Genomic DNA, 25,260 nt, shown 5'->3' on the forward strand with positions numbered 1-25,260 from the left:
TACATCTACCCCGTCTTTTCCCCGCAGACGGCTTTATCCGTAGCTCGATTTGCAATGTCCACTCGGCGCAAAGTTCCCCGAACCCAAAGTGTGAGTATTAAGCTTTCACGATTGTAAGGTTATAAGTGATTGACTCACGCCAGTTGCGAGTATTGCTAAGTTTCAATAGTTCGATTCAAGATCATAATGCGGCTATTCGGGTTGTCTTTATTCGCTCTCCCGATAACCGTGGGACTATCGACGCTAGCATACGCAAATGAGCAAAAAGGGTTAAATGTCTGCACTGTCAAGGCAAGAGGTCACCAGAAAGATGATGTCCCAAACATCCTCGAAGCTTTCCGTCGATGTGGAAAGGGTGGCACGATTGTCTTCCCTGAAGATCAATCATACTGGATTGCAACACGCTTGAACCCGGTGGTCAATGATGTGACAGTTGAATGGCGTGGGAAATGGACGGTAAGTGAGCGTATAAAATATATCAAAAAATAAAAGCTAAACCAGACTAGTTCTCAGATGATCTGGATTATTGGCGCAACAATTCCTACCCCGTCGCATTCCAAAACCACGCCGCAGGGTTCGTTATCACAGGCCAAAATATTAGAATTGATGGATATGGCACTGGTGGCATTGATGGTAATGGGAATACGTGGTACAACGCAGAAAAAGGCAATACAAAGCCTGGAAGACCAATGCCCTTTGTATTTTGGAATGTATCCGATGTCAGTGTTGAGAATTTCTACATCAAGGATCCTCAATTGTGGAGTGTCAACATTATGAATGGGACAAATATGCGCTTCAGTAACATTTACTGCAATGCGACTGCGGTGGATGCACCCTACGGCGAGAATTGGGTACAAAATACCGATGGGTTCGGTAAGTCAATATAGAAGCTTCCATCATCTCTCTTCCTCTATTGGATTGAAGTCACCGTGACTGACGCTTTGACCAGATACAATGGATGTGGAGAACGTCAAACTGACAAACCTCGTCTACCAAGGCGGCGATGACTGCATCGCAATCAAGCCACGCTCATACAACGTCGACATCCACAATGTGACCTGCCGCGGCGGGAACGGTATTGCAATTGGCAGTCTGGGCCAGTACCTGGAAGACTCGAGCGTGAAGAATATTCGCATTGACAATGTAAAGGTGATCCGATATAACGAAGACTTACACAACACAGCCTACATAAAGACATGGGTTGGAGCCCTTGTACCCCAGTCTTCATATGAAAGCGCCGGACTCCCTCGTGGAGGTGGCTGGGGCAGCATTGAGAACGTGTTGTTCTCAAACTTCGAAGTTCACGGCGCTAATGCGGGCCCTGCTATCACGCAGGACAATGGGAATAATGGTTCTTTGTCGGGGACAAGCCTGATGAGCATTTCAAACGTTGCATTCGTAAATTTCACCGGTCATACGAATGGTCCTTCGACGAAAGTTGCTTCTGTTTCCTGTTCTAAACTGCACACGTGCTACAATATCGACTTTGATAATGTTGTGCTTTATCCTGGGGCGAATGCGACCACGCCAGGCGTTGGATCTTGCAAGTATACTGCGGAGGGAGGGGTCCATGGTCTTGATGGATGTTGAATACAAAGATCATACAACCGAGGTCATAATTTTATACAAAGTGCATGAAGTATGTCTATAGAAAAGCCTCGAACATTGGGTCCGCCTTTATTTTGCCCTTTGTTGGATGCTTTTGGGTAAATCAAGTCGTTCATATTAAGATTGGTGTGTGAAAAGACCCTACTGTAGTCACCGGTAATCCGACAAATAATTGATTCTTTACTGTGAAGCAGGATGCAACATAGCGCTCATTTGGGGTTGGGCCCCACCGCCCCAATCTCCATCCCGTTAGGGCTTGCAGACCTGGAGCCTCCACTGGCTTGGCTGCATTTAGGCCAGCAACTTTTGCCGAAAAACTCGCCAATAATAATCGATATGCCCACGACTTGCCCTAAATGAGTCACATGTTTTCTTTCTATCAACATGGATATTCTCTTAGTGTCTTATAGTGGGTGTGTAGCCAAGTTTGAGTGGGCTTTGATATAAGGATCAATTTGGTTGGACTATGCCGGTCTAACCGCACCGCCAAGCAGCTTCAGCCTTTGCGCTATGATAGTCTCTTTCGGGCGGACTCACCTCATGAGCCCATTCGAACCAATCTTGAGCCACGACATCTGTACAGCAGGGGAAACGTAAGCGGTGTGAAGGTCTAAAATTATCAAAGGGGACCATGAAGTTGCGATAGGGGTCTGAGTACTGAGCTAAAAGTTAGCCAACTCACCTGACCAAAGGGTAGCAATGGGACCCTGAAGCCGCTATGGTATCTTGGCCTGCGCCCCGAAATGAGGCAGGGCTGAGTAAATTTTTCAAGGCTAACTGCCCAAAGCACGTTAGTGCTAAAATTGAGGCTCTTAGTATAAATGGACTCCGTGATTTGATTTCTGACTCCTATTTTTCCAGTCCTCGCCTTCACATCTCACCCAACTTGGAGATCAGCCCTTTTGATACCTCATATTATTCAAAATGCGGATGAACTTGTTCCTCACTTCTGCCCTCGCGGCTTTGGCTTCTGCTGCCGACCCCAGCACAACAACTGTCAGCTACTTTGCAATCGACGCCGGTCTGGACTACGCCAGCCTAGGTGATTACACCAGCACTGCTGCCCGCGTCGTCGGAATCGACAAGTACGCCACTACCTACGAGATTGCCTGCATGAGGGGTGCAGACAAGTGCGCAATTCACCACCCTCTGACCATGGTCCAGGGTCCTGAGACCTTCAGCTTCTCTGGCCAAGTGACCGTCACCACTGCTGGTGGTACCGGCGTTGCAACCAACGTCATGGATTGCTCTTTCACCCACACCTCTGAGTCTGTTTCCTGCTCATGGAGTATTGCAATCACCGCCTCTGCTCAAGGCTACACCACTTCCACCTCTGCTTCTGATTCAAGCACCTCTGTCGAGCCTTCGTCTGTCCAGTACAGTGCCTTGACTGTCACTGATGGTATCTACGCTTTCACTGCTAATGCGACGGCTTCTGCTAGTGCTGTTGCCATTACTGCCACTGGAGCCGCTGGTCCTGCTAAGCCTTTGATTACCGCTGCGCCATTGGGAGCTGCTGCCGCCGCTGCTTTTGCAGCTATGTTCTAAGTGTTTGAACTGTTACATATACCCTTTGTTTACTGGACGTTACCCGATTTTGATTTAATTATACGTCCAACGAGTCATGCGACCCAGATTTATTTGTTCTTAAATGTACATGGAATTTGAAAGCTTCTTCTACTAATAATTGAAAATAATCTTCATCATCTGTTGTTGAATAGCCTTTCTTGGAAATTGTAAAAGCGACCGGCTATGCAAGGTTTGAAGTCCACTACAAAGAGCTTATTTGCACCTCTCAACCGGAGAATAAATACTTGAAATTGAATACTAACTACACTATTGCTACTGCAGAGCCGTATTAGTCAAGCTCGTTGATCATGCAAAAAACCAGCTATTTCGAGTGTATTCTAAATTCCTCTTCCTAGCTAGTGACATGCGGGCTGACTTTGATCTCCAAACGCACCATGCTAGTAATACGGAAATTACACCTCCCATAAATAATAGTAATAAGCTCGCGCAATAACCTGCAACTTATACGTACCCTTTCAGCTAAACATTGTATACGTTAGCATTACTCGGCTTTGTAGATCATGCCATATCACGTGCATCCCCACACCCCAGCTCCGTCGGCAGCCGCCAATCCTGCTTTGCCCATTCCTCGTCTATCAAATTGAGTCAAAATGGCTTCTTCGCTTCGACAGAACCCGTGGCGGGCCTGCCAATGTCTGACCCGCCAGCAATCACGCACGACACGCATCAGCTCCCGTCATTTCTCCTCCAGCACCTTGCGATCCAACAATGCCACGAGTAACCCCCTCCGCTCCCGAGCTTCTGCCGCGCAGGCTTCCCAGCAAGCAGCCGAGGCTAAGCGGAGGATTATGATCTCCGGCGCTGGTATTGTGGCTTGCGGAGCCGCTATGTATGGAGTTATCAAGCTGGACTTGTTTGGCCTAGATGAAATAGAGGCCAAGAAGCAGGACAGCAAGTCGGACGCGAACCAAACCCCGCAACAAGAATCCGCACCTAAATCCTCAAATAATGGCGCAATGAGAATGGATGGACCAGCCGGGTTCCCTAACGGCGGACCGTCTGTGATCACAATCCAAGGCCAGGACGGCCTCGAGCAAGTCCCAACCGGAACCAGCACGATACCATATTTCCCCACCGTTATCCGCCTACCTTCACCCGAGCAAACCGAAGGCAAGAAATCAGGCGATGAACTGGCTCCCGCCTCGGGAGATGAATACCAGCTTCTCGGCCTGGGAATCCGCACCGTCTCCTTCCTCTCGATCCAGGTCTACGTAGTGGGCCTATACGTCGCTAAGTCCGACATCACCGAACTGCAACAACGCCTCCTCCGCACGGCCGTCCACCCTCCCTCCGACGATGACCCAGTCGCCATCTCCGGCGCAGGCGCCGACGCTGCAACCTCTCTCGTCCCACCCGAGCGCCAGCAACTCAAGGAGCTCCTCCTTGACGCAGACCGCGGCGATGCCGCCTGGACAGCCATTCTAAAGGAGAACGGTATCCGCACTGCTTTCCGCATCGTGCCCACTCGCAACACGGACTTCATGCACCTGCGCGACGGCTGGGTCCGTGGAATCACAGCGCGCGCACAGTCAAAGAAGCCCGCGCCTGGCTCGACCCAGCCCGGCGAGTTCCAGGACGAGTCCTTTGGTACATCCATGAACGACTTTAAGGCCGTCTTCAGTGGTGGCCAGCAGAAGAACGTTCCCAAGGGCCAGACTCTTGTTCTGCTCCGCAACGCTCAGGGTGGTTTGGATGCGCTCTTCCAGGCTGAACCCGCCAAGCCGGTGCGCTTGATGGGCCGGGTTGCTGATGAGCGCATCAGTCGTCTGGTCTGGTTGAATTACTTGGCTGGTAAGAATGTTTCTAGTGATGGCGCGCGCAAGAGTATCATTGAAGGAATCATGGCTATTGTTGAGCGGCCTCTTGGAACTGTTGTGCAGAAGGTTATCTAAAGCTGATCTTTTATACCTTTTTCTTTATTTTTTGTACTACCATATGCATGTACGTTAGTTGTTGTACTTTTCGTCATCTGGGTCTACTTTATTCCAAGCGAAACGAGACTCCACTCAATGAGAATCCTTTGATGGCAAAGAAAAGCCATCCACAACCCATTTCTAGATCATGAATTTCTCCGTGTAGCTGCAGCGCTGTACAATGAAGGATATTATCCTTGGTCTCAATTGAATCTATGGTATAGAGTGTTCAGAAAGAAGGTGCGCACGATCACAACGCTTAAACGGCACCGGCGGCTTGCAAAAGCTCCTTCAGGTCGGTCTTGGCCTGGAGGTCGGAGTTACCACCGATGTGGTTCTTCTGGATGAAGATGTTGGGGACGGTGCGCTGGCCGGAGATCTCAGCGAGGGCAGCCTGGATAGCAGACCCCTCTTCTATAAAACGAAAAAAAAAGACATTAGCAAGAGTTCGGTATGCAACTAAACTCTGCGGAAAAGAAGCAACAGGAACAGTCTGACTTACCCTCAAGGTCCAGCTCAAGAGTAGTGTACTTGGCGTTCAAGCCATCGAGGAGCTTCTTCGAGGAGTCACAGTAGGGGCAGTAAGACTTGGAGAAGACAACAACAGCGTTGTCGTTGATGAGCTGCTGGGCGCGAGATTTGGCGGCGGACATTGTGGCGGGATTTGGACCGGCGAAGGTGCCGAAGAGTCGAGTGAAGAACGAAATGGTGGGCGAAGGGAAAAGAGACCGGATTTTATACGGACTCTTTGGGGCGGGGCAGGGTGAGAGTTGTGAGATGAGCAAATGGTGTCGATGGCGGCATTGCGATGATGTCAGGTGATATTTGTCAGCTGTTTGATCCGGACTTTGACCTCGGCATTTGATTGTTCATCTATATTTTGTTTTTGATTTCCTCTTGTTTTCTACTAATATAGATTTCTATTATCTTGACCAGCGCCTTTTGCCTCTGTACTGGTTGTGCACTAAAATGTTATACTCATCAACCGTGGAGAGTTTTACTCTATTTGCGTATGTGCAGGAGTATATGGAAACTCAACATATATCATCGAAATATCAACTTGGTACGTGTAGCTTTCGGGGATCCAGCAGCTTCATCCTGGTTGGCGACGGCAGATACTGTTAGGAATTATAGAAAGAGAGGGGTAGTAAGACATGAAACATGGATAACTTTGAATATCGGTGTTGAACTGTATACTACACAACCAATGTAGCTGTCCAAAGATTTACTGGTAAAGCCCTGCACATTAATCATACCTATACTGATTCGTTTTATGAATATCTCATGAGATTTGTAGAAGTAAATTGATATGTTATTGTGTATTATCATCCAAGGGCGATTGGACGCCGGCGTTGTCTTTGTCTACATAAGCGACCAGAGACCCAACCAAAATGAGTGATATTACCCATCCTCCGAAATTTGCACTACAACTCCGTTGATTGCTTTCAACTCGTCAATAGCATCTGCTTCAAGTCTGTATTGTTCATGTCAGAACCCCTTCTCAGAACGCGTAGCACGCACATACTCAACCCCAAATATCATTGGGGGAAAACTTCTGGTGGAAGGATAATCCAAAGTTCCAGTGCGATCCTTCAAGATCCTAGAGGTATGTCAGCAGCGTATTCGTGAAAGGAATACCTTTTAGTCATTTCGTGCTTACTTATTGACGTTGTCTTGTTGTTCCTGCCACTCCTCGGGGCCTTTAAAGCGGATTACTACCTAGAGTATTGTTAATATTGCTTGATTTGGGGACACTCGTGGGCTTAAGGTATATTGAACCTGGTTGGTCATTGTATAGCTTGTACAAGAGTTGAATTATTGGTGATGTGAACTTCAACAGGACGGCAGTTTAGATATCTTTGAGTAAGTGACTGCTGGCATAATATGGCGTGATTATCCCTAGCGAGTCCCTCATGCATGCTTTAAACCCATCGATCAGAGAGTATGCAGTTGCTCTCCACTTTGACCCGGAAGACTTAGATTCGGCAAACTTTGCGACATCCGCGGTAACCGTATTACCGATCTACATTTGTATCATGATTGCCACAAAATTTCACCGGTGGCTTTCCACTGGGAAATATCTATTTTCTACCTGAGCAGTGAACTAGAGAGGACACCTTTCTAGGGAGCCCTTCTCGGTCTTAGACTCACCCAGCTGATTGTTGATCTTCTATATAATGACGTGATGCACGGCATCGTATCTAAACTGAATCGGGTTAAGATGAACACATGTTCTCCGATTCAGCTCGCCACGATCGCATCAAGTATGCAATATAGATCATGATTCGCCCAGATCCAAAATATTATAAAGATCCACACAGGACAATTGAAACTGAAATGGGCATTGGCTGCATTTGCACACTGCATTCTTCGTACTCTGTATGATGATCGCTGTAACTTAACGTAATTCACTAGTGAGCTGGCCACACCCCCGAGCTGGCCACTCTACAACACCATGGTAAATACGACATATTCTACTCTAGCACCTTAGCAACCACGTTACTATTTCATTGCATTATTTGCCGATAGCTGTTGATGAGGCCTTTCAGCACTATATATGAACTTTGAAGAATTCGAAAACCTACATTGTCACGGTATCGAAAATTTCGTTGCTGGGAGTCAGGAATATATGTATGCATCTTGGTTACTAAGTTATAGAAACTCTTTAAACACCTCTTAGAGACTAGATACCAGCTGAAAAAAAATTAATCTAATCTTAAAGGAAAAGTCGCTATAACCTGTCGTGGTTATGATACTATATTATAATTTATCCCATTTACTATGTTATTTTAGAGAACCTTCGTTAACTATATGGCTTAGAAAAGTACTCATACAACCTCGAGGGCTTAGATTAAACTTCCAGGATAGGCTTTTTTGATAGGCGCTTCGTTAGTCCTTTCGGCTTCCTACTGCTTCCCCTCCTAGCTCGGATGCGTGGCCCGCTCGCTTGGCCGCTGCAGACCACTGGTTGATCTGCTCTGCTCACTTCCAATCTCCGCAATTTCTCCTTACAAAGTAGCACTTTTTGGTGTCAAGATCGGCTGCCCTATTTCTAGGCACCGATGTGGGTCTATGCCCAGGTAAAGTTGCGGGTGAACATAACGTCATTCCCACTGGCCCCGAACTCGGAATTGACTTATGACAAAGGCCAAGAGTCCCCCACGGCAAATTTCTGGAATTCGGCGCTTCATGATGATTTTGAAGGCCGAGTCACTTGGCATTGGTTAAGGCAACTACGTTTATGCGACGCTGTTGTCTGTCGCATTTATTTAAAGCGACTTTTCATCCTCACACAACAAGTTGCTCGATTGTCTATCACCAAAACCAAACAAGCAAACACACAGCATGGATAAGACCTATAACCCGACGCAATCGGCGCCTGTCATACGTCTAATGGTCCTCGAGACCGACAAGCCTCACCCAGACACATACTCAGAGCGCGGCTCATTTGGCCGGATTTTACACAATCACTTTGCCAGAGCCGGGCGTGCCCATCATCCGCCTCTAGGCGTGGAGACAGACCAAGTCTTTGTCGTGTCCGAACAAGGCGGCCGGATTCCAACCGTGGAAGATTTCAATCGCTTTCACGGGCTCCTGATCACAGGGAGCGTATACGATGCCCATGGAAACAACCAATGGATCCTGGAGCTGCTGGAGCTTCTCAAGACCCTCTGGATCAAGCGTCCTGACTTTCACTTCCTGGGTGTTTGCTTCGGCCACCAGCTGCTCGCCCGCCTCCTCGGCAGCTCTATTAAACCCGCACCCTCGCAAGACTGGGAACTCGGTCACTGTCGCATCACTCTTACCCCTGTCGGCCAGCACCTCTTCCGTACATCAGACGAACACGTCTATCTACACCAGATGCATCAAGACCAGGTCGTCTCGCCGCCCACGGCTGGGTCTGCGGGACCCGACATGCTCTCCTCGGACACGGAGGTCGCTTGCTGGGGCCGTAGTGAGCATACACCTGTTCAGGGCCTGTATATTGCGAACAGGCTATTTACCACGCAGGCACATTTGGCCTTTGACGAGGACATGGTAAAACGACAAATCCAGATCAGAGTGGACAGTGGCGGGATTCAAGACCTCGAGCATGCGGATCGGGCGGCTGAGACGGCGCATCTGGAGCATGATGGCGTTGAGGTTGCCAAAGCTATACTGCGGTCGTTTGTGTATGACGACGATGAATAGATCACAGCTGGTTATTACTGTCCAAATTAACGGAATATTATTGGCTTTGCACAATAATGAAGGTACAAAAACCCAAGAGAGAACTCTGAACAAAGAGACGGAAGAACCACCGTCGCCAAACAAGAGGGTGAGCCCTTATGGACATGAAATGCAGCTGCGAGCAGCTTGATGTAAAAAAAACCATAGCTGTTGGCGATTGTTGTCCCCACTATGTCAAGTGAGAAGGAAAGAACCAGGGTGTTAGTCCTGGAATGCTCTTCTGTCTGATTAATTTGTAGCTTTAAAAGAGCAACAGACTATAAGACAGGTTTCTCGTCCATACGGTATGCCACTAAATCTTATTCTTCATAGTGAATTCTATAAGTGAATTCTGTTCGTAGAGAGAGATATAGGTGTAGATTCTTATAGACCGATATAAAGAAGACCTTTATCCCATCAAGTTACTAGGAATCTGTTCAAGAAGATAGGTGATTACTAAAATGACTAGGCCGTGATGCATGATAACTAGCACGCATTAAAGATAACCGCAAACCGCAGATGCCGATCTTAAAAAAAAAAAAGGCGCGTGCCTATGCCAGTTATGCGAAATGACAGTATTTCGAATAGCAAAGACCGATTCCGCAAGGGTCAGAAAAAAACCTCATCAGGAAGCTAGAATAGATAATTCGCCGAATATTAATTGAACTTTTATTTGAGATGATACTTGATCTTGATGGTTTCCCCAAATGGATTATGCGTTCATATAACAAGCTACCATTAAACCTCCAATATAATTCTATTCAAGAGGAAGTCAGGTACATACGACCACAGGGTGTGGAGAACAGGGCTTCCCGTCCGCTCAGCCGTACTTAAGCCACACGCCGGTAAGTTAGTAGTTAGGTGGGTGACCACTAGCGAATCCTTACTGTTGTATGTTTTTTTGCCAGCTCTTCGTTGCGAGGACCCGCAGATACGAGAAGTGCCAAGACATCGATTACGGGCCGTAAACTGGGGTTAGCTTACGGCCGAATAGCATCGATTCCCGCGGTGGAAATTTTGGTAATGCCTTCTGGTCTGCCTCATGGGGTGGACATATAAACGTCCTACAGATGCTTCTAAAATCTGGAGCCGAAATCAACGCTGGGAATAGTGAATTCGGTACTGCGCTCAGCATTGCTTCTTTCAGAGGTAATATGGCAGCAGTACAGATGCTACTCGATCATGACGCCAACGTCAATGCCTCCAGCGGAAGACTAGGCAGTGCAGTCCAGGCCGCTTCTCTTGGGGGCCATATTGACCTTGTCAGATACTTGCTTGATAAAAAAGCTAATGTCAATGCTTCTGGTGGGAGGTTTGGTAATGCCCTTCAGGCCGCATCATTTGGCACTCGTGAACATATGACACAAGCTTTGCAACGGCTAGCGAGGAATATGATTTCAAAGGGTATACCAATTCTTGATCAGAGCAGCAATGCTCTAGAGGCTGCTGCCTTGGATGCGTACAAATGGGATGAAAAGGCGCTCAAAGAAGTCAGCGAGGCTGTGCTACCACTTTTATCAAGGCGCTCTTCTGCTGTGGACTCAGGGATTCGCGATCCGCTTATAGATGCATCAGCTACAGACCGTGGGGCATTGGTGCAGCTGTTGCTAGATAGAGCTGCCGATCCTAATGCTCCTAGTGGAGAATATGGCTCTGCACTTCAAGCCGCATCGGCCTAAGGTCATGAAACGGTGGTAAGGATACTACTAAGCGCCAATGCAGATGTTCAAGCTTCAGGTGGACTTCATGGTAGCGCTCTCGAGCTGGCATCCGATCAAAACCATGAGGGAATAGTGAAGATGCTTCAAGAGGCCACGAGTGGCCTCTTGCCCCAAGTTTCCCCTTCCTGATTCATGTGACTGTCATTTCGCTTTTTCAATAATCATCTTCACCCGCTGGAAGCCGATCATTGTCAACCAAAAAAAAAAAAAAAAAGAACACGACAAACTCTGTTATCTACATTAGTCGAACAAGATCAGTATAAAGAGAGATATATATAAGTGGTTTCTGGCTGTAATTCACAGGATAGAGCCTGTCAACTAGGTAAGATCAAAGATATTTCAGAGCAAGTGGTATTGCAGGTTATACAGAGACTGATTCTCGGGGAACTTCTAGGTTCACCAAGAACGACTTATTTAACATGACCAGAAGAGACAGCGAGGAGACGCGAACGACGGCTCGAGACATGCGGATTCGGGTTGGTGCGGGATTTGGCGCACTCTAGTAGAGCTTCATGGCCGCAAGGGCAGTACTTTAGCCGTAACGAAGCGAGAAATGAAAGCACGAATTTGGACATACGCTTCCCTGTTCCGCTAATATCCAGGGCAAACTGGCTTCATATAAGTAGGTCTGTCTCGCACCGGTCGTTTTAAGAGTTAACAGACCAGCAAAAAGCTACTCCTTCGAACGTACATTGTCAATTTTCCTCCTGTATCCAACTATACAAACCTGTATCTCCCGTGACTTTCCGTCCCAACACCGTGGAAACGATGAGTCAATACTGTAAATCTATCTGGAATTTTAGATGGGTTCAATGAACAGAGTGATTTGCTGATGAAAAACGTCTGGCGCAATGAAACCTTTTTCAATCCACCGAATTATCCTGAGAAAAGTGTGCCCCCCTGGTAAATTGAACCTGCTACATGGCTTAGGGTACAACATCCTTGACTTGGTATACATCAGCCAACTCCTCGTATCCTATTGCGGTTTGCGGGATATCAAGATTGAACCTAGTGGGACTCTCATTGTCGCCCCAGTAACTGGCAGATTCGGAGGCGCTGGAGGTTCAAGTTGCCACTGCTCTAGATGCCAGGGTTATTGCGATGGGCCGGAACGAGTAGGAACTGGCAAGATTGAAAAAGAATTGAGACGGAAGGCACGTTCAACGCCAATGTTGATACAGTCATGTTTACCGCAGACGAGGAGAAGAATTTGGATGCACTCCAAGATCTTGGAATCATTGATGCTGTACTGGATCTTTCGCCACCCACTGCAAGCAAATCACCGCATTAAAACAGTGCTATTAATCCTCTGCGACGCAAGGGCGGCCTTATGGGAGGCTTTATGGATGGCCCTATACCAAGTTTCTACCTCATTGCGAAGGATATAACTGTGAAGGCAAGTTCATGTATGAGAGAGAGGACATGTCTCGATTAGTAAAATTCTTAAAATATGGCCTATTTCCACATGGCAAAAATCTTTGTTAACGTGAAACGCTTTCCCTCTAGATTAGTGGAAGACTGCACTTGACGTGGCAGCTGAGTATACCGGGATTGGGAGATCCATGGTCATTGCCCCATAGCTGCGATCTAAAAAGGCAAATCTTCTTACCAGCGGCATTCAAGAAACTATCCTCTGACATGCATGCTTTTACGATTTTCGAAATCTTACTACCGTGGGCTAGAAATGATAAACCAATCTTGATACACGCACTCTTCTCGGGAAGTGATCCATTACTTACAATCTTACTTATATTTTCCACTCACGTTCTTCAAAATATAATGTGGGGTATATTCCACATAAGACCAATTAAATTCAATTCTTTATAATAGCCGTAAAGTGAAAAAAAAAAGGTATACAGTACGGTTAATAGGCTGTACGATAGGGTAAGAGCATAAAGGCGGTAACAAGGGCGGCGAGACAGTTATATAGGGGTAAATGGCCGTAATAGACTGCCGGACGCCACTTCGGGGATATCGGACAGGTCCGAGCCACTTCAATTCGCCTTCACTCTGTCTACCGCGCAAGTTACTATGACTTCAGCGTGAACAGAAGGGGTCATATTTGGGAAGCTTTAAGTGAGGAAACAAGCCTAAAACACATAGCTCGGCTAAAAGTATGGGAAAACGGCGACGCCCCGCCCATTCTTGCGTCGAGTGTCGCCGTCGCAAAGTTCGATGCGATCGAGCCGATCCATGCAGTCAATGTGTCCGCCACCATGAGCCATCGTGCACCTACACTGATAAGCGGCATGTTGCCTCCAACCTGGAATCAATAATCACCGAAAGCAATCAACAGGAGGAGACGAGACGGAGCCTTGATGGCCCTCACTCTGGCAATGTCACTCCACCCGTCTCCGCCCCTTTAGGAAAGATTGTTGGAACGCAATCCAAGACTCGAGTTTTTGGACATGGCCACTGGATGAGTACAATACCGCTGGCAAGTCACTGCCCTTATTTGTACCTCAGCGCTAGCCCCTTTCTGACATTTTGCGTCAGGCCTCCGAATTGTCCATCCTCGGACCAGTTGTGGCGTATCAGAATACTCTGTTTCAGCCAACGGATCATGTCACTGAAGACCCTACTTCGCGCAAAATGGCACGGTGCAAGGTGTTGGCTCGAGAGATCAAGAAGCAGCGTCCTCATAGAAGGAGTCTCCCGGCAGAAATACATCGCTCATTCCCCGAGCGCTACGTCATTGATGAACTAGTCCAGCTTTACTTCGCTACATACGAATCATGCTACCGGATTCTTCATCGACCCTCATTCCAGACTGACTATGCGAGCTATGTGGACCATCTAGAAAATGCAAAAAGCTCTTTCGTGGTAGAACTTCTTCTAATCATGTCCACTGGTGGTGCGCTACACAGCGATACCAATATTCGGCGTGAGATGGCTGAAAAGAGCAATTTTTGGCTTGATGTCGCCCAAAGCTGGCTTTCGGCACCGTTCGAGAAAGATAGATTGACATTAAAGGGTATTCAGATATATTGTCTGTTGCTTCTTGCCCGTCAGATATACCGGAAAGGAGCGGACCTAATATGGATATCCGTGGGCTCACTAATGAGGATGGCAATGCAAATGGGGCTGCATCAAGATCCCAGTAATCTGGAGAATATGAGCTTTTGGCAGACCGAGATTCGAAGAAGATTGTGGTATACCGTTCTAGAGATGAACATTCAGGCAGCCTTGGACTCGGGCATGATCCCAATGATTAATGAGAGCGACTACAACACTCTTCCACCTTGCATGATTGGGGATACAGACCTAGAAGCTGTATCGAACGAGAACTGCACAGACACAGCGTCGGCACGGACCCAAAAGTCGTTCCAGTGCCTCTTGGCCAGATCTTTCTCTCTCAGACTGAGAGCTGCAAGAATCATAAACAGCCTACAGGAAGAGCCATCCTACGATGAAGTTTTAAAGCTGGGCAATGAGCTGGCTGATACTTGTCGTGCGGCTGTGGAAGAGACCGCTCACAGTATTTCCGAAGATCATCCCGCCCTGGAAAGTCAATTTGCGTACAGCTTTTGCAGTCATCTTCTGAACCGATTCCTCCTGTGCCTTCACTTCAAATACGCGATTAAAGCTACACGAAACCCGATATATGCGCACTCACATAAAGTCTGTCTGGATGTCGCCCTAGATCTGGTATCACTCCTCGATGATGATCTCTACGGCCGGCTCCTCGTCAACGGAGGTGGCATGTTTCGGGACATCATCACACGCGGCGCATTGATGATCCACTTGGAACTTAATGCAGGCAAGGAGACAAATATCTCGATTTTGGCTAAGAGAAGAGCTCGCGCTCGAAAAGAGCCGTTATTGAAAGATGCCCATCGAGTGGTTCAATATGCAAAGGACAGGCTGTGCCAGGGAGAAACGAATGTGAAGGGTTATGTATTTCTTAGAATGGCAACGGCTCAAACTGAAGCCATGCTTGACGGCTTACCGGTTGAGCAAGCTATGAAGGGTGCTGCACTCGAGAGTCTGGAAGAATGCGAAACCATTCTGAGTGGTATGTCGGCCGATTTGAATAGAGATGCTGTGAATTACTCCGAGGCTTGGGGGTATGATGGAGACATGTCTACGCCGTCTGTTCTAGACGGTAACTTTGATTTCTTTGCAGACGAGGGGTTCGACTATGAAGTTTCGGATCCTTTTCTTTTCCAGAATTTGGAAGCTTTGTCACGTTTCTAGGAGTTTACATCTCAAGATTCTGTATCATCAAATGCACAAAAATTCCTGCGTATCTCTTGCGTGGCCAAAGTGATATAGACAAAACAGTAAGAATCAACCGAAGCAATTTTCCATTCTAGAGTGGAATCAAAATGGCAGATTCAATTCGGGGTAACTTGGGATACGCTTCCCATGATCGTCCTTTTTTTGTGATGTGGGAAACAATCCGTTCAACTTGGACACAGCCCAGATTAGCTGATGCACAAACCAACTACCAAGCTGCGAAGAGGGAAAAAAAAGACCCAGACCCGTCGAAGAAATTTGCTGGCACTCATCGATCAAGGGTCGCATCTTCTCTTCATATGCATTGAGCGCTCCTGTCACGTCACCATCCTGCCGGGCCAACTCCCCTGCGAGAATGTACGAACCCAAGAGGCAAAGATTGGTACCCAAACCAGTAAAAGGGCTGGTGCAATATCCCGCATCTCCAAGGAGCACTACTCGACCAGTTGAGAGCTGTGTCATCTTGATTTGCCCAAGCTCATGCGCGTAAAAGTCATCAGAATTGGCCAATCCATTGAGCAGCCGCTTTGACTGCCATCCAGCATCCTGGAATATCTCAGAAAAGGCTTCCCTTTGGCTCTCAGTCGATTTCGCATAAGATGCATTCAGCTTCGGCGATTCTCCCATGGTGAAGAACAGCACCCCAGTCACTGGGCGGCCACTAGGTCTTGTAATAATTATCCTCTTTCCTGGAGCAATATAGCCTCTGGCGAGAGTGCCTTCATCTTCAATTCGCGAGATACTGAAATAAGCACCATGGATACCGAGGGTCTTGAAACTAGCGTCACTAGCCTCCCGGCCAAAGGCAAGTCGCCTAGTCCGCGAACTTTGCCCATCTGCAGCAACAACGAGATCGTAGCGCTTTTTGTGTCCATTCACAAAAGTGACATCGACGCCATCGACTCCTTGACTGAGATCCGTGATCGTTTGGCCGAACTCGTATGTCACCCCATTCCCATCTCCTCGCTCATGCTTGAATTCTGCATTTTGCTTGACAGTGGCATCATATAGCACTTGCACTATATCTCCACGCATGATTTCGTGTTCGCTTGTCAGGCCAGGGCGACGTTGGCCGGCAGTGGTGGCAGGAAAAACAGCGATTTGCTCACCCTTGGAGTCTACCATTTCAAGTCCAGTTTCGTCAACGCAACGTGATTTTATCTCGTTCATGAGACCCATCTTCCTCAGTATGTGGGGAGCTTGAGTCTTAAGATCGACTTGCTGCCCTGTCGAGCGCAAAGAGGGAAAGCGCTCCACAATCGTGATCTTGTGTTTGGGGTTAGATCTTTGAAGTAGCATTGCGAAGGCTGGACCACAGATGCCTGCGCCAACGATGAGGATGTTTAGAGGCATTTTTGGCGTTGATACCAGAGTCATGGAGCTTGTATAGGCGAAATTGCGTTTTCGGACGATGGTGACGAGTAACAGACTGCCGGTTCGCAGGTTTCTTTTTCTGAAGACGAGGGTGGGTGCCAAATGAACCTATAATCTTCAGTGGAGTGTAAGTAAGTAAGAGGAAACGACCGAACCCAAGGCCTGGTCAATTAAAGTTGGGGTTTCGCTCATCTCACATACAAGGATGCAGGAGCGTAGACCTGTAAAGATGTGTTGGAATTTGATAAAGATCAAAAACCAGTCCTGGAACCTGAGACTACTTATATTTCACGCCATTCATCGGACGGACAAAGTTTGATTCCATGGCTAGTGGTCAAAACCTATCTCGGCGGGTGTAGTCGGTTCTATCGGACATGTCGGGATATTCAGCCCTACGGCCGAGAGCATCGCTACTTCGAGTTTACTTTAATTATTTTGCACAACATATGATTTTTATCGCTTCAAAATTTTCCGATTTGATCGAAGCTAAGGGATCATCTCAAATTACTCATTGACCGAAGTGTGACCAAGTCAAAGACAAGTATGGCCTCTATTCAATTTAAGCCTTCCAAACTTCACTCATTCCTTGCATTAGACCCCATTTTTGGGCCGTCCATTTTATGCCGTAGGTGAATAATCCAATTTCTACAGCTTAATGACAATCAAGATCATGAAAACAGGACTAACATATTCCACCATCGAGTGGTCCACCCCGCGTCATAATTACTACTATTATCTTTTTCTTAATCCCAACGAGAATTCAATGAAGCGGAAGCTGTTCAGACGTCTCCAAGCATAGGTTTTTGTAAACGGTAACCTTGTGTTTTATCAGGTAGACGTCTTGGCAATCAGGTGAAATATAAAGATGATAAGTGGTTAAGGAATAGCAAGAGAAATCATCTTTCTTACAAGACTAATTTTCTGAGGGGCAGAATGTTTTCTCTAATGACTCCATCTTTTATACCGCACATGAGTAGTAATCATGAGGCAGTATATACAGTAATAATGGAGTAAAAATGATGAATCTGTACAAGGATGATACAATGCATTGATGTTGCCATGATCATAATTCATTTTGACATATAATGATGACCATGATGACAGCAACGATGGGTGTGGTCATGCTGACTACACTTGTTGACGTTTGGTTGACGGATCAGCATTGAAACAAGGTTGTGACGAAGGTAATCCGTTACTACGAGGTGTTACATCGAATTAGTGCGCAACTTCATAAAGAGAGGTAATTTCTTTGTTCTTATAAGCCTCAAATACCAATAAGATCCTACCCTTTTGTTCAATTGAACATCGAGGGAATTAAGTACCAATTGGTGACATGGTAGGTGGTTGAAGAAGGAAGGTTAATTAATTGACGCGTTTCCACGTTCGCCGAGCCCCTTGCTTGTGTGGACCGCTCGCATGTGAATGCATCAAGCTTTGTTGATTGATGATTTTATTAGGCATGAATGAATACTCCAGCCCCCACCGGTAAACGGCAAATTGTTGATCGGCCGACAATTCCTAGTTCGCGAGCACCATCAACAGCTACATTCGAGTTAGCACTCAAAGCACTTGAGCTCTCTCCGAGATAACGACTATGGCTTGGAGTAGTACTGCACTTTTCTTCGATACAGGCGGATTGTAATCAGTTTCACCCAACAATACTTCGATTGTCCGTTCCACCTCCATTACCTTCTCTTCACCTTTCCAAGCTCCTTCGCGGCCTGCCTGTTTTTGAGTACAAAATCAATCTCGGTCATATAGCGATAGTCTCGCTACGTTCGAATAATCAACTAGCATTACCGATAGGGATAGAAATTAACCTAGAAAATATATTCGAACTACTCATGTGCCTTCATCATAGTATTGGCTGTAAGGCACTTTGTATTAATATTGTCGCAGCTCCGCATCAATGGAAAATTCCCCGGGATTAAGTATTGAATATCGCTAGTACCAAAAGCTCAATGTGCTGGCTGAAAGGATACAGAACGTCTCAAATACTGTCATTGTGTAAATCTCTACAAAAAAAAAATGTCTAAAGTGGTGTCATGGTTTAGCAATGACGCACGCTAGGGAAACACGTCCTGCAGTCATCACAGCATCACTTGTGCACCAGCGCTCTGTGCTTCAACCAACCTTTGTGCTCCTCCGTGCACCTGGCTGGTTTTTCTTTTTTTCTCGATTCCGATGAAAGAGTCAATAATACTTCTCTGGCGCTATGACCTCCATCATAAAAAAAATATAACTTATGATCATGTCGTATACCATGTCTGAGCTAAAATTAGGGAGAATTACCAACTGAAAGACTCCTCAACAAACGTCAGCGCCACGGATGGGTTGCTTTTAGCTAGTCTGGCAACGACAACGCGGACTTCATCCGCCATTCTTGGTGGGCCGCTCACAACAACAGTGAGCTCGTGCCCCATAAATCTAGCCACCTCGTCTTCCAGCAACCGGGACACATCCATACGCTGACCATGAAAGACCATGGCATTTAACTGTTCGAATCTGGAATCCCCAAGCGATTCTGATACGGAATCACTCAGTGCCTTGCTTCTGACTGCCCATAGCAGTTTGTGATATCCCCGATGACCCAACAAAATGGGCGTGATAGCAGTAACACCAACTCCGCCGGCGATTGCGATAATATTCGGTGCCTGGGTAATTTCTTTGCCCGAAATCGAAGTTGGATGGTATGTAGACTCCACAAGGACCGGCAGGTATGACTTTCCTCGGAGATGTCGAGTGATGCCTGCCTCAGTTCGGATGTAGATGAGGAGCTTGGACTGACAATGTAGACTATCTTGCTTTGACGCATGTATTGCCTCTGGCTCTAAGTCATCCCCAGTTGCTGTGATATTGATTTTGGCTGTTTCGTCTTTCCCTTCAACCAAGCAATCCCGTGACGTTTTCAAGGTCCTGGTGTCCCCAATTTGCTGAAAATCAGCCATGACAGAGAAAGGATGGTTCTCCCAAATGCGCCAAGTCAAAGTGGGAAAGTACAAGTAAACATGCCCAACGGCTGTAGTGTCTGGAACCTCCAGCTTGATGTATTCATCGTCAATGACAGAAACATGTGCTTCTAGAATACCGTTTCGAATGATTCGCAAGATTCGGAACCCACGCTCAAAGGCCCATATGGCAAATGCAATGTATATCCAGTTCTCATAGCCCCATTGATGAGCGTATCTGTAAATGATGTGCAGGTAGCAGCCGATCAAAGCCAAAAGAGAGAAGAAAATATGCCATGCCAAAAATAGCTCATAGCATCTTCTTCGAATTTGCAGTGCCGATCCTGGAAACAAGATCACCATGGCGAGTGTTGCAATGATTCCCCAGTACCAATATGGGAGCTTGCTTTCATTTGAATGTGTGCCATCTGCGCTGTAAAGTTGAAGATAGATGGCGGAGTGCAGACATGCCTCCAAAGTGCAGATTGCTGCAACCCATCGATGAAGAAGAAGAAAAGTGGAGTGAGACCAGTTGGTCAACCAGAGCAGAACATTGTTGCGACCTGAGTAAAGGAATAAGAGAGGGATATTTGCAAAGCTGAGAACTCCAGCGCGGTTGCTCACATACGTAGCTATTTCGATCGTTTCCGAGCCGTACCAAGAGCTTGGGTGGGCGGATTCATAGCCAACAGCGCAAAGTATGATGTTAATGATAATAAAATAAGCAATTAACAGTGCTTGACCCCGCGTAGGCATGACAAAAGTCTTGAAAAATGGCACATTATGTCGATTGCCGATGAGTGGAGGGTGAATGAAACGTGCTTGAAATTTCGCTTCCCATGTCGCAGGAAATGGGATAAACCTTGTCATTGAGAGTGCAATAGGGATGATTGCGCTGGTCAAAATAAGAACTAGTCTGTGATTCAAGTTAATACACATAGAACATAAAAACAGTTGTTAAATTCTTACCCATATTGCTCGTGTGATGTTTCAACGCGCTCAAAAATAGTCAGAGTGTTATATTCTAGCGCGTAGGTCGTATCGGATACAAGAGATACCGATTTCAAGGCCTCGGTAGATTTGACGGTGGCATTCGGTGTAAACCCGATACTCCAAAGCGCTTGCTGGTATGACTCCTTCGGAGATGGTTGGACTGCATCACTGCCAGCAACGTTCATTTCCCAGTATCTCTGCAACGTAGAATTCGCCTCTGTATGGCAATGGAGGTAGATGCAGTAAGCCAGGGTCTGCAAAAACGCATCATTTTCGGCGTAACAATCGGCATCGGGAGACTCTTCAATCATCCAGGATGTGCTCATGTCACTGGTATTCCTATCTTCCACGGCCCCTGTGCTCATTGAACAGTTTAAAGGATTGGTAATTGATGATCGACAAGCAAAGGCGCAGGGAGGATGATACATAGAAATTCCGTAACCGATTAGTCCATGGCCGGGTCTTCCCATCGTCATTTCCGATGAGATCACTGGAGCGAAACCCAGCAAGAAGCTCGCAGCTACATAGGCCTCACGGCGCATGGTGTCTGGGAGGCGGAAGGAAATGTCCGAAAAGTTTTTGTTTTTTGAAGACGGCCCTACTCAGGAAAAGATATTGGAAAAAACAAAGTGGAAACAAATATAAGTGAACATGAGGGTTCCGAAGCATTCTCGCATCAAGTCAAAATTTCCGAGCTACTCCAGATTAGAGGGGAAGTTTCCGAAGACATAATCCAACCATGATGATAGCTTTTCAAATGGGGAATTAAATTATCCAGCGACGCTACCGGGAAATTTCCGAAATTAAAAAGAGTGAAAATGAGCACATTGTCTCTAAATAGGGCTAGGAGTGGGTCTCTTGGCGAGGCCCAAGTCCAGATTGAAACAGCGTTGTTCTACATTAAAGTCATGGACACCTTCAAACGTGCTTCAAAGGACATGGTAATGGTGATTGCGATATATACCACGCCATCTCTGAAATTTCCATTTAGAACTTGGGAGTCTGTCTGCGTTGGTCCAGCGCTAAATACAATCTGCCGTATCTCCATGACGCCATTTCATAGTTCGAAGAAGGCATTATGGAGTGTTGACCTTTGCTCTTCATGTAATATGAAGAGAAGGAAAGTAACAGTCTATCTCGGAGGGCTCGATCTGTCAGGGAATCCAAATCTTCAAATTCGTATTTGGACCATGACTTGACGAAATCAATTATTCTTTGCGACGGACTGGGAATGCCTACTTTAATCATATTAGCACTATGCATTGTAGGCAAAGTATTGTGATATTTACTTGAAAGTTGAAATCCATCAGTATCAATTTACACCACCGGAGAAAGTGCCTCGAAAAGCATAGACGACAGCAGAGATCCTTTTCGTGCAGATGGCGATAATGCCAAATATACCTCAAGGTATTACAGGGAACATACATGATAGGCGGCCACAGAAGACCGGAGCTGACAAAGTCTGCCGCGCGAAACGCAAGGTCTTGCAGTACGCAAAGAGAAGTACGGAGGACGTGGAGTCGCAAGAGAAGCTTCAATTCTGCGTTCCAGCTACAGAATTCTGTTGTGCTGGAGGTTTCGTCGAGGTCCCCTAGTAGCTCTTGCAAGTTGGAGGAGGCCGATTTCATCTCTTTGGTTATATCTTCATTCTCACCACCGAGGGTATCTTTGAGAAGCTGTACGCGTGGCTTTCCACTCCGGTAAAAAGCCCCTTGTAAGCTACAATCTGATCTTATTATGCAGTTCGTTGCCAACAGTGTAATATCCAAACGCGAACGTAATTGAACATCGTCCAGAACAGAAGGTTGCAACACTTGGTGGTTGATGTGCAATGTCCAAGGCAAGGCGTTTCCGTGATCAAGAGACATTTGAATGTCAATTTCCAAAATGGTTGTCCAAAGTCTCCTTCTTATTTCGGTATCAAACACGGAGATTTCTTTCAATTTGGAAGGAACAACATGAAGCCCTGCTTGCACGGCACATTTCGCAAGACTTTGTACCCAACTTCGAGCTTCATTGCGGTCACTAATTGTGGTCTTGTATAGTGCTAACAAGCATACGGCCTGTAGGGCCATCAAATCTAGGCGTTAATTGTCGACTAGTAAGAAAACAGTAGTTCTCGACACAATCTGTCCATTCTGAAAGGCGTTCAAAATGTGCTTTGGTAGAACCATGGTATTCAATTGAATCACGGTCTATGACTTGCTGTCCTAGGATCAGAATTGCGAGTGGGAGGACTCTCAAACTGAGGACGACTGCTTCTTTTCAACGCATGCATCGTAGTAAGTTTTCCGGAATGAGTATGTATGAACCACTCGATGAACCGGCTCCCATGTATTAAAATAGGCAGTAGCCAATAGCTTGGTAACATCATGTGAGGGTAGAAGACATGCTGCATTAAGAGCCTTGATGGCACTATAAATTGGGTTTCTAGGCTTTGAAGCTTGGACTTTGGCATCAAATCTCCGGCATAACTCGTTCTGGCGGCAAAATGTCTCTGGAGAATACATGCGATTCTGGATGTAGCTTCTGAAATTCGTCCACTGTATGATTTTAGCGCGACTTACTTTATTGTCTTGCACCATGCTGGGGTCAGAATGATTGGTTTTACAGCATTACATTCAATCCCTAGCAATTGACCCAAGAGCGAGAGCTTGATAAAGGTAGTGCTAGTTTTGACGTGCATCGTCATGTTCTATTGGTGCTTCAGTTGAGAGAGTTTGAGATAGATAGGGCATAAATGTATGCTTATCACTTATGGCAGGCAAAGGCTATCACTTGCGATTCAGAAGTGACTACTGGAGGTATGAAATCATTTATGAAAACTTTACTGACGTCCTTTGACGGCAGTCACTGCGTCACCTTAAATGAGCCGCCTTGCATCGGCAAGGGCTATATGCGAGGTTTACAATCTCCAGTGAAGAGTACATTTCTTTGTTATGTATCTACCCATACCATAGGTGAAGGTTGATCAGACGATCCGACTACCAAAACTGTGAGACCCGGAAATGCGATGAGCACATTTGCGCGAAGTCTCCACTGCAACGGTCTCCTCCCATGCCGAGAGCCAACTACATTATGTGGTAGAAAATTGCTATAGCGCGTGCCATGCGATATGATGCGTCATATTGCGCATATTTAAGTCGTAATTGCTTTAGTGCCAAGCAAAAGCTGTACAAAACACGCATTGATCACGTCATCCGTGTGATTTCCGACCATCTCAGGGTGAGCTGATGAATTCCGAAAGTTCATTCACGACACAGTCATTACAAGGCCCCTGCGGCAGAATGAATCATCATGCGAACATAAAGCACGGCGGGCATGTTGAACCCGATCATGCCGAAAATGGGGAACATGGCATGGGGATGGCTATGTTGATGGTCTTCACCGCGAGAGCGAGAGCCAAGATCGCACAAATAAAAACCAAAACAACCAGAATTTTTTCTTCGCACTCCACTATCACCTCATTTACACACTATATCAGTACCTCCGTATCAATCATGGCTGTTGTTACCGCAAAGCACGTTGCCATTGCGGAGTTGATCATTTATATCCAAACAGCCATACTTACCATTTGAGCGGTATTGCGCCATGAATTTCATAAGCAACTTAGGTGGATTTATCTTTGCATTTTTTATGATATCCGAGTTGGCGGCTCCGTCATGAGATCCTCAGTACAAAGAATCGTGACAACGCGAACGACAAGGAGTGGGCTGTGATGTCACAGTCTGTTGGCCTTTGGCCTCTACTACTCTCCACGCTGGGTTTGTTGGAAATAGGGTAAGCTTCACACCTCCTGCATTTCCAGCAAGTGAGGCTATGACCCTATCTATCAGTCGCAGGACCGATCAAGTGTCATCCTATGTCTCAGACTATGCCACGGGCAAGGCCGAAACCCGCGCAGGAATCATCATTTTCTTGACTATGTATGTTCCGAGTTATGTCCTTTGGCCTATTACCCTCCTTGACACCGCACTCATGAATACAAGATAGAGCCGTCTCTTCTTTGCTGTGATAATGGCTCTCCCCTTGCTTGTCGTGCGTCTCTTGTACAGTTTGATTAGCGACTTTGGCAACAACACTCATTTCTCTTTGATCAATGGCAATATTGAAGAACTAATCATTCTCTTGATGTATACTATCCTGGGCGTGATCACAGCCAAGTGTACTGTTGGCACTGCTGCTAAACAGGGAAACTACGCAACCGGGGATGTTGAATATGGTATTCAGCAAAGCAATGGGCGTCCGATCCGACATATGTTCAATCTACACATGCCCAGTCGGCATCTCAGGAAGCATACAGTCAACAGTATGCCCGGCGATCCTTGCAGCCTCCGTTGAGGCAGTAGAAAGTTTTCAACATTGTTCTTTTGTACTTCAGTTCAGAAGTGTCATGATTGGGGTCGCACCTTACCAAAGAAATAGGTTTCTTCTGTTAAACTGAATAGATGATTTAGAATTGAGAATGATATTCTGCTGCATAACCTTTCATGCTCAAGTATTGCTTCAGTTTCAAGCATGAAAACTGACTGTCGAATTATCATGTAGGCCTGACTTAAACTAGATTCCTTTCTATCCATATTGTACAGTCTTCTCATGTCCTCGGAGATAATTACTTAGTTTGCACTCAAATGGAATCAAAATATCTAGACGTAAACTTATTTT

At 46.4% G+C, this 25,260-nt stretch overlaps 11 protein-coding genes across 11 annotated transcripts; 7 read left to right on the plus strand and 4 right to left on the minus strand.

Moving 5' to 3' along the window:
- Positions 1 to 186: 186 nt before the first annotated feature.
- N7508_009560 (putative extracellular exo-polygalacturonase) lies at positions 187 to 1,590 on the plus strand (the record flags this gene model as incomplete). The annotated part of the gene is made up of 3 exons (XM_058467623.1): positions 187 to 456; positions 507 to 873; positions 950 to 1,590. 3 exons carry the CDS (start codon positions 187 to 189, stop codon positions 1,588 to 1,590), a joined length of 1,278 nt encoding a protein of 425 aa, XP_058315469.1.
- Positions 1,591 to 2,532: 942 nt separating this feature from the next.
- N7508_009561 (uncharacterized protein) lies at positions 2,533 to 3,156 on the plus strand (the record flags this gene model as incomplete). Its single annotated transcript, XM_058467624.1, has 1 exon — positions 2,533 to 3,156. One exon carries the CDS (start codon positions 2,533 to 2,535, stop codon positions 3,154 to 3,156), a length of 624 nt encoding a protein of 207 aa, XP_058315470.1.
- A 632-nt stretch (positions 3,157 to 3,788) lies between these two features.
- On the plus strand, positions 3,789 to 5,090 carry N7508_009562 (chalcone isomerase domain-containing protein; the record flags this gene model as incomplete). Its single annotated transcript, XM_058467625.1, has 1 exon — positions 3,789 to 5,090. The coding sequence occupies one exon, from the start codon at positions 3,789 to 3,791 to the stop codon at positions 5,088 to 5,090; it is 1,302 nt and encodes a 433-aa protein (XP_058315471.1).
- A 280-nt stretch (positions 5,091 to 5,370) lies between these two features.
- Positions 5,371 to 5,764, minus strand: N7508_009563 (glutaredoxin; the record flags this gene model as incomplete). The annotated part of the gene is made up of 2 exons (XM_058467626.1): positions 5,371 to 5,525; positions 5,614 to 5,764. The coding sequence occupies 2 exons, from the start codon at positions 5,762 to 5,764 to the stop codon at positions 5,371 to 5,373; spliced, it is 306 nt and encodes a 101-aa protein (XP_058315472.1).
- A 748-nt stretch (positions 5,765 to 6,512) lies between these two features.
- On the minus strand, positions 6,513 to 6,902 carry N7508_009564 (uncharacterized protein; the record flags this gene model as incomplete). Its single annotated transcript, XM_058467627.1, has 4 exons — positions 6,513 to 6,585; positions 6,637 to 6,711; positions 6,772 to 6,830; positions 6,891 to 6,902. 4 exons carry the CDS (start codon positions 6,900 to 6,902, stop codon positions 6,513 to 6,515), a joined length of 219 nt encoding a protein of 72 aa, XP_058315473.1.
- A 1,554-nt stretch (positions 6,903 to 8,456) lies between these two features.
- N7508_009565 (uncharacterized protein) lies at positions 8,457 to 9,302 on the plus strand (the record flags this gene model as incomplete). The annotated part of the gene is made up of 1 exon (XM_058467628.1): positions 8,457 to 9,302. The coding sequence occupies one exon, from the start codon at positions 8,457 to 8,459 to the stop codon at positions 9,300 to 9,302; it is 846 nt and encodes a 281-aa protein (XP_058315474.1).
- Positions 9,303 to 10,390: 1,088 nt separating this feature from the next.
- N7508_009566 (ankyrin repeat domain-containing protein) lies at positions 10,391 to 10,999 on the plus strand (the record flags this gene model as incomplete). Its single annotated transcript, XM_058467629.1, has 1 exon — positions 10,391 to 10,999. One exon carries the CDS (start codon positions 10,391 to 10,393, stop codon positions 10,997 to 10,999), a length of 609 nt encoding a protein of 202 aa, XP_058315475.1.
- A 2,634-nt stretch (positions 11,000 to 13,633) lies between these two features.
- On the plus strand, positions 13,634 to 15,238 carry N7508_009567 (putative C6 transcription factor; the record flags this gene model as incomplete). The annotated part of the gene is made up of 1 exon (XM_058467630.1): positions 13,634 to 15,238. One exon carries the CDS (start codon positions 13,634 to 13,636, stop codon positions 15,236 to 15,238), a length of 1,605 nt encoding a protein of 534 aa, XP_058315476.1.
- A 126-nt stretch (positions 15,239 to 15,364) lies between these two features.
- N7508_009568 (uncharacterized protein) lies at positions 15,365 to 16,633 on the minus strand (the record flags this gene model as incomplete). Its single annotated transcript, XM_058467631.1, has 1 exon — positions 15,365 to 16,633. One exon carries the CDS (start codon positions 16,631 to 16,633, stop codon positions 15,365 to 15,367), a length of 1,269 nt encoding a protein of 422 aa, XP_058315477.1.
- Positions 16,634 to 18,942: 2,309 nt separating this feature from the next.
- On the minus strand, positions 18,943 to 20,960 carry N7508_009569 (putative ferric-chelate reductase (Fre2); the record flags this gene model as incomplete). Its single annotated transcript, XM_058467632.1, has 2 exons — positions 18,943 to 20,518; positions 20,572 to 20,960. 2 exons carry the CDS (start codon positions 20,958 to 20,960, stop codon positions 18,943 to 18,945), a joined length of 1,965 nt encoding a protein of 654 aa, XP_058315478.1.
- A 3,652-nt stretch (positions 20,961 to 24,612) lies between these two features.
- On the plus strand, positions 24,613 to 24,936 carry N7508_009570 (uncharacterized protein; the record flags this gene model as incomplete). Its single annotated transcript, XM_058467633.1, has 1 exon — positions 24,613 to 24,936. One exon carries the CDS (start codon positions 24,613 to 24,615, stop codon positions 24,934 to 24,936), a length of 324 nt encoding a protein of 107 aa, XP_058315479.1.
- Positions 24,937 to 25,260: the final 324 nt, after the last annotated feature.

Source organism: Penicillium antarcticum (assembly GCF_028974205.1).
Source record: "Penicillium antarcticum strain IBT 31339 chromosome Unknown utg000009l_segment0_segment0, whole genome shotgun sequence".
NCBI classification, from domain to species: domain Eukaryota; kingdom Fungi; phylum Ascomycota; class Eurotiomycetes; order Eurotiales; family Aspergillaceae; genus Penicillium; species Penicillium antarcticum.